The 13816-nt window shown below is 40.4% G+C and overlaps 1 protein-coding gene across 1 annotated transcript; it reads left to right on the top strand.

The window, feature by feature from the left end:
* The first annotated feature begins 8512 nt into the window (after nucleotides 1-8512).
* Nucleotides 8513-13534, top strand: LOC129670947 (uncharacterized protein C2orf78 homolog). The gene is given in 7 exon segments (XM_055599558.1): nucleotides 8513-8664; nucleotides 9741-9820; nucleotides 9823-9898; nucleotides 9900-10114; nucleotides 10117-10210; nucleotides 10212-10441; nucleotides 11679-13534. Coding segments are annotated over 7 exon segments (2703 nt in total).
* Nucleotides 13535-13816: the final 282 nt, after the last annotated feature.

The following is a 13816-nucleotide window of genomic DNA, read 5'->3' as shown; positions in this document are numbered from 1 at the left end:
TAATTAAAGTGCTTACCACTGTCTATTTTCCTCCAAATCCAATTTCGTAGTCTCGTCCTTAGTTCTATAACAGAACAGTCTGTGCTGCCATTCTTCCCAGTGTCAACACTTTCTGTGAATCACACAGGCCTTCCCCTCCTAACCTGCTTTCCTCTACTCATTGCTTTATCCTTGCTCCAAACTCCAGCAAGCACTACCTTAAAGAGGAAGTGAATAATCTACAGAATTCCACAGAAACACAAACTGTGCAAAGTAACAATGAATAACTTTTAAATAAATCCAAGGAAACATAGAAAGTGGAAGGACATATATAGAGAGATGTATATAATACATACAAAATATAAGAAACTAGAAATCAACAAACCAAATAATTTAATTAAAAAGGGGGCACAGATATAAACAGAGAATTTTCAATGGAAGAAAATCAAATGGTTGAGAAATGTTCAACATCCTTGACCATTAGGGAAATGCAAGTAAACACTATTTTGAGATTCTGTCTTACACATGTCATAATGGCTAAGATATATATGACAATTGTCAGCTCATTTTGGCAAGGATGTAAAAAAAAAGTAAATAAAAGTAAATGTTTATATTCATTTACTTATTTAATTTATTTAACAGTGGTTTTTAAGTGTTTCAATTAATTTACTTTTTCATTTTACATCCTGATCATAGACCCCTCCCTTATCTTCTCCCTGTTCCACCTCCTTCCCTATTTCCCATCACCCAGATTGATTTCCTAAGTGGTTGTACAAGTTTACATTCCCGCCAGCAATGGAGGAGGTTTCCACTTTCTCCACATCCTCTCCAGCACTTGTCCTCCATTGAGATTTTGATCTTAGCAATCCTGATGGGTGTAAGGGTGAGTCTCAGGGAGGTTTTGGTTTGCATTTCACTGATAATCAAAGACATTGAACATCTCTTTAAGTGTGTCTCTGCAGATTGATATTTATCTGTTGAGAATTCTTTATCTCTGTACCCCATTTTCAAATTGAATTGCTTCTTTTGTTCATGTCTAATTTCTTCAGTTCTTTATATATTCTGGATGTTAGCCTTCTGTCAAATATTGGCTTGGTGATGATCTTTTCCCATTCTGTAGGCTGTCTTTTTGTTCTGTTGATAGTGATCTTTGCTTTACAGATGCTTTTCAGTTTCTCTAGGTCCCATTTATTAATTGTAGATCACAGAGCCTGAAATATTGGTGTTCTGTTCAGAAAGTTGTCTCCTGTGCCAATGAGTTCAAGGCTCTTTCCCGCTTTTTCTTCTACCAGGTTTAGTGCATCTGGTTTTATGTTGAGGTCTTTGATCAACTTGGACTTTACATTTGCACAGGGTGATAAATACGGATCTATTTGCATTTTTCTACACATAGATATCCAGTTCAACCAACACCATTTGTTGAAGATGTTGTCTTTTTTTCCATTGTACGATTTGGCTCTTTTGCAAAATATCAAGTGTCCATAGGTATGTGGATATATTTTTGGATCTTCAGTTCTATTCTGTGGTTCCATGAGTCTATTTCTCTGCCAGTACCATGCAGTGTTTCTTACTTTTGCTCTGTAGTACAGCTTGAGATCAGGGATAGAGATACCTCCAGATCTTTTATTGTATAAGATTGTTCTAGCATTTCTGGGCTTTTTATTATTCCATATGAAGTTGAGAATTTTCTTTCAAGGTCTGTAAAGAATCATGAGGGTAATTTGATGGGAATTGCATTGAATCTGTAGATTGTTTTTGGTAAGATTGCCAATTTTACTTTGATAATCTTACCATCCATGAGCATGGGAGGACCTTCTATCTTCTGATACCTTCTTTAATTTCTTCAGTGACTTGAAATTTTAGTCATATAGGTTTTTGACATGCTTCATTATTTCATATGTCTTCTTGTGTGTAGTTAACCTCCTTCAGTTGGAGCTTTCCTTCTAGTGTCTTCTGTATGGCTGGATTTGTCCTTGGGTACTATTTAAATTTGTTTTGGTAATAGAATATCTAGTATTCTCCCTCTGTGGTGATTAAAAGTTTTGCTAAATATGGCAGTAAGGGCTGACATCTGTGGTCTCTTAGTGTGTGTAAACTATCTACCAAAGACCTTGTGGCTTTTAGAGTTTTGAGTAAGAAATAGGGTGTAATGCTGATAGGCCTGCCTTTCTATGTGACTTGTTCTTTTTTCCTTGAAGCTTTCAATATTCTTTCTTTGTTCAGTACATTTAGAGTTTTGAATATCGTATGGCAGGAGAATGTTTTAATCTGGTCCAATCCACTTGGTGTATTTTAAGCTTCTTGTATGTTTATAGGCATCTCTTTCTTTAGGTTGGGGAAGTTTTCTTCTGTGATTTTGTTGAAAACATTTCCTTGGCCTTGGAGTTGTCAATCTTCTCCTTCTATTTCTATTGTTCATAGGTCTTTTTTTACTGTCCCAGATTTCTTGGATATTTTGTGTCAGGAACTTTTTATATTTAACATTTTCTTTGACTAATGCATCAATTTCTTCAATTCTATCTTCTACACTGGAGATTCTCTCTTCCATCTCTTCTATTCTGTTGGTGATATTTGGGTCTGTCATTCCTGTTCACTTCCCTAGGTTTTTCATCTCCTGGATTGCCTCAGATTTTGTTTCCTTAATTGCTTCTATTTCTATGTTTAGGTCTTTAACAGTTTCGTTCATTTCCTTCTCCCCTTTCATTGTATATTCTTGTTTTCCTTTAACAGATTTACTCACTTCCTAAACCTCTTTGATTGTTTTCTTGTATTTCTTTGATGGCTTTATTTTGCTCTTTGAAGGCCTCTATCATTTTCATAACCTCAGATTTAAGACCATTTTCTTGCACTTCAGGTGTGATAGTGTCTCTAGTAAAATAGTTGGTTTCATATGGCCCTGGGTTTTTTTGCTGGCCACTAGCCATCAGGTTGTCTCTGGTGTTAGCAGGCCTGCTGGTACCTGATGGTCAGGCAGTTTGGGAGTAGGAAGTGAGCGTTCCAAGAAGAACTCTGCTAGAGCCACCCGCTGGCTGGTGGGTGAATGATGTGGGTGGGAGCCTAGGCACAGCTGACAACTGCTGAGTCCACTGGCTGAGTCCCAGACAGGTCAGGCAGATAAAGAATCAGCAGAGAGGGCTCCAGTCTAAATGCTGGCATCCTCAGGATGACATACAGTGGGGACTGGGGCCCACAAACAGCTCATATCTAGGGCTGCTGGTTGCATCTCAGGTGGGCCAGGCAGACACAGAGAAGATAAAGAGTGCTCCAAGCTAAGTGCTGCCCAGCACTCCCCTCCCACTGACCACCACAGATTGAAGAAATTTGGGTTGGAGCTTGCATACAGCTTACTTTCGTTGCATACACTGGCTCTATCCCAGGCAGGTCAGGCAGATTGGGAGTTGGCAGAGAGTACTCCAAGCAGAATTCTGCTCAGGCTTCCAACAGGTCTCCTCTCAGGAAATATTTTCAAGATATTCATAGAAGAAAATCTCTCTGACTTAAAGGATGAGTTGCCTTTAAACATAAAACTACCAAATAGATTACACCAGAAAAGAAATTACTCCCAGAACATAATAATAAAAACACTTAATGGACAGAACAAAGAAATAAATATTAAAAGCTTAAAGGGGAAAAAGGCCAGGTAAGGTATAAAAGCAGACCTATCAGAATGATACCTGACCTAACACAGAGACTATGAAAATCAGAAAGGCCTGGCCAGATGTATGCAGAACTTAAATGACCACAGTTGTCATCCCAGACTACTACTCCCAGCAAACCTATCAATCACCATAGATTGAGAAAACCACATATTCAATGACAAAACCAAATTTTAAAAATATCTATGCATAAACCCAGCCCTAAAAAAGATACTATACAAAAATTCAAACCCAACAAGATGAACTGCTCACAAGAAAACACAGGATATAACTAACTTCACAATAATAAAACCAAAAGAATACAAACACACCACTACTACCAGCATCACAATATAAGGAACTAATAACCATTGGTCATTAACATTTCTTAATATCAAATGACTCAACTCTCCAATAAAAAGACATAGATATCTAAACAGAATAGATATATAAACAGAACCCAACATTCTGCTGCATACAAAAATCATAACTCAGCAACAAAGATAGAGGTTATCTAAGAGTCAAGACCTGAAAAAAAGTTTTACAAGCAAATGGACACAAGAAGCAAGATGGAGTCGACATTCTAGTAACTAATTAGATAGATTTTCTACCAATATTAATCCAAAGAGATGAGGAAAATTCCACCAAGATGACATCTCAATTCTGGATATCCATGCCCCAAATGCAAGTGCATGCATAATTTGTAAAAGAAACATAAATCATAAACCACACATCAATCCCCACATATTAATTGTTAAAAACTTCAGGACCCCTTTCTCACAAATGAACAGATTGTCGAGACAGAAAAGAATAGAGAAATAATGAAACTAACAGATGTCATGGATCAAATGGTCCTAAGTGATATCTCTAGAAGTTTTCACCCAAAAAGAAAAGAATATACTTTCTTCTCAATACCTCAGAAAACGTTTTCCAAAATCAACCATCTCATCAATAATAAAGCAAACCTTATCCAATACAAGAAAAATGTACTTTATCAGATCACCATGGAGTAAAGCTGGGCTTGAACAACAACAGAAATAACAAAAGCCTACACACTCGTTGAAACTGAGCAACTCCCTACTCAATGATTTGGGTCAGGAAAGAAAGAAATTAAAGACTTGTAAAACTTCAATGAAAATGAAATCAAAACACACCCAAACTTTCAGCACATAATAAAATCAGTATTAAAAGGAAATTTAATAGCATTAAGTCCCTTCCTAAAGAAATTGGAGAGATCCTATGTTAGCAACATAACCTCTCACCTGAAAGCTTTAGAAAATAAAAGAAGTAAATACACTCAAGAAGAGTGGACAACAGTAAATAATCAAACTCAGGGCTGAAATCAATGAATTAGAAACCAAGAGAACAGTACAAAGAATTAATGAAACCAAGAGCTCATTTTTTCAATAAAATCAACAAGATAAACAAACCCTTAGCCTAACTAATTAAGGGCATAGAGAGAATAACCAAATCAATAAAATCAGAAAAGAAAAGGTAGACAGAACAACAGACATTGAAGAAATTCAGAGAATCATTAGTTCTTACTTTAAAAAAAAGTATCACTATTTGCAGGTGATATGATAGTATATATAATTGACCTCAAAAAGTCTACTAGGGAACTCCTACAGCTGATAAACACCTTCAGCAATATTGATAGATACAAAATAAACTCAAAAAAGTAGCCCTCCTGTATATATAGTACAAATGGTCTGAGAAAGAAATTAGAGAAACAACACCATTCACAACAGCCACAAAGGACACAAAGTACCTTGGAGTAACTCTAACAAAGCAAGCCAAAGACCTGTATGAAAAAAACTTCAAGTCTCTGAAAAAAGAAATACAAGAAGATATCAAAAGATGGAAAGATTTCCCATGTTCATGTCTTGGCAAGATTAACATAGTAAAAATGGCCATCTTACCAAGAGCAATCTACAGATTCAATGCAATTCCCATCAAGTTACCAACACACTTCTTCCCAGACTTTGAAAGAAAAAGTCTCAACTTCATATGGAATAACAAGAAATCTAGAAACACTAAACCAATCCCCTACAATAAAAGATCTTCTGGAGGTATCTCCATTCCTGATCTCAAGCTGTACTATAGAGCAACAGTAATAAAAACTGTATGGTGCTAGGATAGAAACAGAATGGTGGATCAATGGAAACGAATAAAAGACCCACAAATAAATGTACACATTTATGGATACTGGATCTTTGACAAAGATGCCAAAATGATACAATGGAAAAAAGACAGCATCTTCCACAAATGGTGCTGGTCCAAGTGGATGTCTACATGTAGAAAAACGCAAATAGATCCATATTTATAACCAGGCACAAATCTAATGTTCAAGTGGATCAAAGACCTCAATATAAAACCAGACACACTAAACCTGTAAGAAGAAAGCTTGGGGAAGAGCCTTGAGCTCATTGGCACAGCAGACAACTTCCTGAATAGAACACCAACAGCACAGGCTCTAAGATCAATAATCAATAAATGATACCTCATGAAACTAAAAATCTTCTGTAAAGAACAAAAAGACAGCTTATTGATTGGGAAGGGATCTTCACCAATCCTGTATCTGACAGCGGGCTAATATCCAGAATATATAAAGAACTCAAGAAGTTAAACAGCAACAAATCAAGTAATCCAATTAAAAAATTGGGTACAGAGCTAAACAGAGAATTCTCAATAGAAGAATATAGATTGGCAGAAAAACACTTAAAGAAATGCATAACATCCTTAGTCATCAGGGAAATGCAAATCAAAACGACCCTGAGATTCCACCTTACATCCATCAGAATGGTTAAGATCAAAAACTTAAGTAACAAAACATGGTGGAGAGGATGTGGAAAAAGGGGACATGCCTCCATTGCTGTTGGAATGAAAACATGTACAACCACTTCGGAAATCAATTTGGTGCTTTCTCAGACAATTAGGAATAGTGCTACTTCAAGATCCAGCTATAGCACTCCTAGGCATATATGCAAAATATGCTCAAGTATACAACAGAGACATTTGTTTAACCTTGTTCCTGGCAGGTTTATTTGTAATAGCCAGAATCTAGAAACAATCCAGATGTTCTTCAGTTGAGGAATGGATACAGAAATTGTGGTATATTTATACAATGGAATACTAGTCAGCAATTAAAAACAAGGAAATCAGGAAATTTGCATGAAAATGGTGGGAACTAGAAAAGATCATCCTGAGTGAACTATCCCAGAAGCAGAAACACACATGGTATATATTCAATTATATGTGGATATTAGACATATAATATAGGATAAACATACTAAAATCTATACACCTAAAGAAGCCAAGCAAGAAGGAGGACCCTGGGTAATATGAGCAATAGTCACTCAGAAAGGCAAACAGGACCGAAATCAGAAGAGGGAGAAAACAGGAAACAGGACAGGAGTCCAACACAAAGGGCCTTTGAACTCTACCCAGCAATGAATCAAAGCAGATGCTGAATCCCATAGCCAAACGTTGGGCAGAGTGCAGAGAATCTTATGGAAAAAGGGGGAGATAGAAAGACCTGGAGGGGACAGGAACTCCACAAGGAGAGCAACAGAACCAAAAAATCTGGCCCAAGGGTCTTTTCTGAGACTGTTACTCCAACCAAGGACCATGCATGGAGATAGATAACCTAGAACCCCTGCACAGATGTAGCTCATGGTAGCTCAGGCTCCATGTGAGTTCCCTAGTAATGAGAACAGGGACTGTCTCTGACATGAACTCAGTGACAGGCTCTTTGATCACCTCCCCCTAATGGAGGAGCAGCCTTACCATACCACAGAGGAAGACAATGCAGCCTGTCCTGATGAGACCTAATAGGCTAGGGTCATATGGAAGATTTGGAGGTCCTCCCCTATTGTGGACTTAGGGAGGAGCATGGGAGGAGATAAGCAAGGTAGGGTGGGATTGGGAGGGGATGAGAATGGGGGCTACAGCTGGGATATAATGTGTATAAGCCGTAATTAATAAAAATAAATAAAAATTTTAAAACCACAGTATATTAACTATAAAAATTATAGCTATCCTTTTGGGATGACTAAACAAAAAAGGTTGTCAAAGTAAAAAAAAAAAAAAAAAAAAAAAAAAGGAAAGCAAAGAAAAAAGGTTTCTCAATGGTTTTGACTCAACCTAGACATCCCTCTTTCTTCCTGGCCAAGGGTACTGTCTACATGTACAGTGATTGTGTGCTTATGGGGTATATATTTCTTGGAATGTAACACATCATATACATGAAAAAAGTTTCATCAATGAGCCTTATATGAATTACTGACATGGTCTCCTAAGCAAAAGTCATAGGAAGAGGGACTGCCATTCCATGATCAGCTCGCACCTTGGCCTTCATAGCTGCTGTTGGTCTCCTGGCATCTTCTCCACCCAACCCTGTCTTTTAGTTCAGAATCTGCCTTTCTCATTGCCTACTGCCTGAATTATGACATCATTCTCCCTCTCCCCCTATCAGAATCTGGGAGAAACTTGAGGTTTCCATGGACTTGCCTGTACACAAATTGGATCACAAATCACCTGTGTCCAATGGGCTCTGTCTGATATTGGACACAAGGGCTAGTTTGGTCCTTAGAACAGTCAGGGACCACCATTTATCCTGCTCCATAGTAAATTGGATTACTATTATTCCCACCCACCCGACCTCAACCGTTTCAGGTAAGGAAAAAAACTTTAAAATGTCTGTTTTCATCGTATCTTGTATCTTACCTTATATTTAATATACACTGAAATCCTTAGAATACTAGAGATGTGATAGTGTTCTGTGCCACATTTCACGTTGGTTCATAATTAGAAGGTGACTTTAGACAGACACCTTACTCTCAAGTTTAAGAGCAAGACAAAAGATATGCAAAGATAAAAATGTATCAAAGATTGAGGGAATGTCCAACCAATGCCAGGCCCAACCTGAGAATCATTCCGTGGGAGAGAGCCAACCCCTGAAACTAGTAACAATACTCTGCAATGGTAACAACAGGAGCATAGCATTACTGTCCTCTGAGAGCCTCCATCCAGCTTCAGATGGAAACAGATGGTAAAACTCATAGGAAACATTGGGCAGAATACAGGAAGTCTTGTAAAGGAGTTGAAGGAAAGATAGAAGGGCCTGGAGTTGATAGCTCCACAGGAAGAACAACATAGGCAACTCTCTGGGTCCCAGAAGGTCTTATGGAGATTGAAGCACCAACCAAGAACCATGCAAGACTGACCCTAAGCCCCCTACCCAGATGGAGCAGGAGGGAAAATCATGCATCATTTGTGTTCCCTAGTAAGAGGAATGGGGGCTGTCTCTGACATGTACACTGTTGCCTGCTTTTTTTATCGCCTCCCCATGTTAGGGCTGCCTTACCAGGTCACAGGGGAAGATAACATGGTCAGACCAGATGTGCTTTGATGAGTTGGAATAGGTTGGTGGGGCAGCTCTCCTATGAGGAACAGCAAAGTGGGGAAGTAGGAAAAGGCAGTAAGCCAGGTACTGGGAGGAGAGGAATGAAGAGCCACAATCAGAATGTTAAATAAATAGATAGATAGATAGATAGATAGATAGATAGATAGATAGATAGATAGATAGATAAATAAATAAATAAATAAATAAATAGAATTAGAGAAAGAACAAATCAAAGTGGGACAACATAGTACTGTCTATAACAGAGCAGAGGTTGAAACAAATCAACTGGGATTTCCATGCTCACACAGGAACAGGCAGGTCAACAAAGAAGCATCATCCTATGCAGTACCGAGAATCCATTTGAACACTTGCAACTGGGATTTTTGAGGGAACTTTGGTCTTAGAATTTCCATCCAGTACAAACTGGAAATAGCACTACTCCCCACAGGAAGAGAGGAAACATCAATGTTATATTTTTCCCACTGTCCTCTTGCTTCCCACAGAAATCTTTAATTAAATTTTTAATTTTTATATTAATTATAGTTTATTTACTTTGTATCCCAGCTGGAGCCCCCTCACTCATTCCCTCCTAATCCAACCCTCCCTCCCTTTTCTCCTCCCTGCCCCTCTCTGAGTCCACTGATAAGGGAGGTCCTCCTCCCCTTCCATCTAACCCTAGCTTCAGAAAATTTTTAAAGTGTCCCTTTCTTTGTTGCTGCAAGTGGTCTTCAGTCCTCTCTGCCTATGGTGAACAACTTCTCACCATCAGCAGGAAGGGTGTGCAACTTCTCCAGGGTCTCCACTCTGGTGGGAGTTCAGCATGGCACATGCCATCAGCCTCCAATACTTTTCTCCAGCTTTTCATGGGCAGTACCTACCTTTACCAACATCCTGACAGTGTTGATTGACCAGAGCCTAATGACCATCCCAGCATTTTGCTATTCAGCTTCTCTCAAGTAGGATCTCACAGGAAGCACACATGGGAGGGCATCTGTGCTCCAGGATTTCCCTATGACTATCATTCACCAGGACACCACAGTAACCTCACTGTCTGCAACAGCTGAGCATGATAACATTTTTTATCCCAAAGTCATAGTCTCTTCTATCTAACACTGCCTGCAAGTTTTGTTGATGCCACAACACCACAGATGCCAAATCAAAGATACAGCCTGGCACCTTCTTACCAAGAAGGTCTACTACTATGGGCACAACAACCTGAACGCTCTGACACCTGGAGAACTCAGGCAGGGCCTGCATGCCTACAGCTCCATGTCCTACCCTGGGAGTCAGGCATCTGTTCTGCAACCAGAGATGGGCATGGTGCTACAGGAGATTCAGCCAACGAATGTCCAAACCCCACCCTCCACCTCTGCCTTCTCTTATTCCACATCTGCCCAAGCAATGCCAAGCGCCAGTATTCAAGGTGAGTAAAGAACCAGGAGGGGAAGGAGTGGGTTCAGCACTCCCAGGAGACTCAGATCTACCTTTAAGTAGTAGACACTCCTCACAGAGAGAGAGAATGTGAGTCCTGGCAGGTTATTCCAGCTCTGGCTTCCCATCCCCGTCATCAGACTCTATAATGAGAGAGAATGCAGAGCCATAGTATGTGGCATCCATCCTGCATCAAGTGATGACCACAGAGCATACCATAGTCACACGTGACACTATCAAAGTGAATCAATCCATGCACCAACAAATTGCAATCATCTCCTTCCTCATCTATTGCTTTTGGCAAGAAAATACTGAGGATTCCTTTTTGTTGTTGTTGTTTTGTTTTGTTTTTGTTTTTGTTTTTGTTTTGGTAACACTAGATTTACCACAAGTTGAAATCCTTCAGAGCAGTGCAGCTCAAATATTTCATGGAGTAAGTACTCTGAGATCCCAAGCTCTTTTCATGGCATTCTCTTATACCTAAAATTGTAGGAACATGTTAGGTGCAGCCCATATACCAATGCAAAGTCAGCCAAAGCTTTCATTTCTTTGTACTTTTGCTGTGGTACTTCAGACGTAATCCACAGCCAAGATTATAAGATCATGAAGACACGTTTTCAAACACTGAGTCACACCCAAACCCAAAGATTTCAATTTCTTAAATCACTTTTCATGTCACTTATTATATGTTTGTGAAACACGGGTCAGGAGGAAAGCCTCAGTTACTGAAATGCTTGTTCACAGCAGGACCCAATTGGGTTTGCACACCAAAACCCACATAAAAAGCCAGGGTTCTGGAGGCATCTGAGCAATGACATTAAATGAAAGAAGTTGGCAATCAGGTAAGTTCTAGAATATTATGGGCCAGACAACCTGCTTAATAGCAAAGTTACAAGGAAATGAGAGTCACTGTATCAAAGACAAAGGTGAAGGCAAGTAAGGAGGACACATCAAAGGAATTCTGTAACCTACCCACTGTGGCTATGCACACACCAACAAACACAAAGGACATAAACACATGTGAGAAAACATGACATGGCATGGAAACTAGAAACAGATCGGTTACTACCTGTCTGTGGACAGAGGTGCTCTCAGTGCTGCTCAAACAGAGCTCATAGGAATGCCTTCACAGTACCACAGCTGCAAGGGCCTAAGTGCTGTGGTGGTATGAAAGGTGGAGCTGGCATCTCACTGACCAGGCACTGACTTCTTCCTTGATTCTTTTTCAGTGGTGGAAATGGAGGCATCCCTGGGATTGCCACCTTCAGACCAGACAGTAATTCTTCAGACTCCAAAAATGCACAACACCTGCAACCAGGTTACCGAAATGACAACATCACTTGTTGATGGGGGCAGGTCCTTAACAGCCCCCATCCTGGTCTTCCCTCCAGCTCCAATCCTAGAACAAGGAGATAACAGAAACTTTGATGAAACTGAAGCTGACCTTTCAATGCTCCTCCATGCCTATGAGGGCACAAATGAAAACCAAAACACACCAATCCTCCCTTTGGCACATCCTGATATGCAGCTGCCTCCACACTGTGCTGTTGGTGGGAGCCTAAGGCAGAATCCTGCTTCTCACATTGCCAGCATAGGACGTAGCAGCCTTGGTCTGTTACAGCAAGGGTCACTGGAACATTTGATGATGTCCACCATCTACACTGGAGACACCAAGACACTGGTGGGAGACATTCACCATCCACAACTATTCTACTCCTTCACAAACTTAGAACAATATCCAGATGCTGCAGCAAACAAATCTAAACTCTCCACAGTTATCCAGAGGGTTCAGGTCCAGGACATCGCCAGAGTTATTACTGGATCCTCTGAACAGAAAGACCATGAAGCCTCCAAGCTGCTCGATGGTGCTCCTGATGCCAAAATCAAGTGCTGGGACCTGGTGAAGGAAGAGGGAGCTGTGGGCAGTGCTGGAGCTAGTGACCAGGCTATTAAGAACACAGCCAAGCACTTGGAGGGCAAAGCTCAGAATGTTGTCCCAAGGCCCAGCAGAGGGAGAGGACAGGAGCAATATAAGACCAAGTGGAGCACAGAAAACAACTTAAAGAAAGCAAAAGAGCATAAGTACTCAAAGAAGGGACTCAGGGCTGAAGAGCAATCCACCATGGCCAAGATCAGAAGGAAGAGGAATCCATCTGAGTTTAGCCACAGCTTTAGAAAACCCAGAACCGAGCTGGGCATGTACATGGTGGAGTCTGTGCAAGTTTTTCACCCACTGGGCAAAAAGACTGAGACGAAAACAAGCACATGCTCCTCCCGGGCTCAGGAATTTTCCAGCAACAAGGAAGATCTCAGGCCAGGCCTGCCTGCCACAGCACTGCTGGGTATGCCATGTGAGGGCCAGGGCCTTGACAAAGCCCTGGGAAACCTGCAGAGAGCAGAGATCAATGTTCACAAGGAGTGTCCAACCTCATGCAAGTATGAGCTGCCCCCACATGAGAAAGTCAAGTTAATTCCATCGCATTTCCCAACACTGAACACGCTTCAAGACACACCTGCTTCTAAAATACCTCCCTTACTGGCTTCACAGAGGGCCACTGCAGCTGATCCTGCAGGGCCTCATTCCCAATCAAGTCAACTTACCTTTGTAGGGTCATCACAATCACCTCCTGCCAGCACATCTTTGATGGCCTCTGCTAAGCCACCTCTGCCAATTTCAAGCAGTGGCACAAGAGCTAATGAAAGCAAACACATCCAATTTAGCACTATGCCTCTGTCATCTACCTCAAAGCCTGCAACCTACAGAGCATCATCTCATGCTTCTCTACAGAGACAGCTGGTTTCTCCTACTAAGAACAAGATGCCATCACCTCAAAAACCTCAAGCCAAATATCTGCTGCAAGACTTTAGCCGCCAACCTATTCCATGGAGGAAAGTTGATATTTTAGGTCCAGTTGTCTCACAGCCCATCACAAAAGAGCAGAGACCAGAGAGGGAGGCCATGAAGAGGAGAGCTCAGCTAGAGAGAAAGAATACTGTCAAGTGTCCCTCCAATGAGAAGCTGAAGATTTTCCTTCAGAGGGAAAAGGATATGGAAATTTCTGAATGTTATGGATATTCAGCGTAAGAGCAGGCCAGATCTTTGTACCAATGATTTTTCTGAGTGTACAAAGATTAATATCGACATCATTAAAGAGGTATACATGGAATTTAAAGTGCTACATGTTGTTGATTATTAATACTTAGCATTGATTTATCTTTTAGTTAAGCAGCAGTTATTCCTAAAGCAGCTGTATACCCAAATCTCCACACAGAGACTAGGATTTATGTAATTAACCTAGAGTACAATGCTGGGCAATAGTTACTTCATCCTAAACCACCAGTCCCACATAGCTTTCACCCATTCAGA

This window comes from Psammomys obesus, unplaced genomic scaffold (genome assembly GCF_907164565.1).
Source record: "Psammomys obesus unplaced genomic scaffold, mPsaObe1.curated_primary_1811, whole genome shotgun sequence".
NCBI classification, from domain to species: domain Eukaryota; kingdom Metazoa; phylum Chordata; class Mammalia; order Rodentia; family Muridae; genus Psammomys; species Psammomys obesus.
Note: the sequence above shows the minus strand (reverse complement) of the source record. Positions and strands in the feature narration are given on the sequence as shown.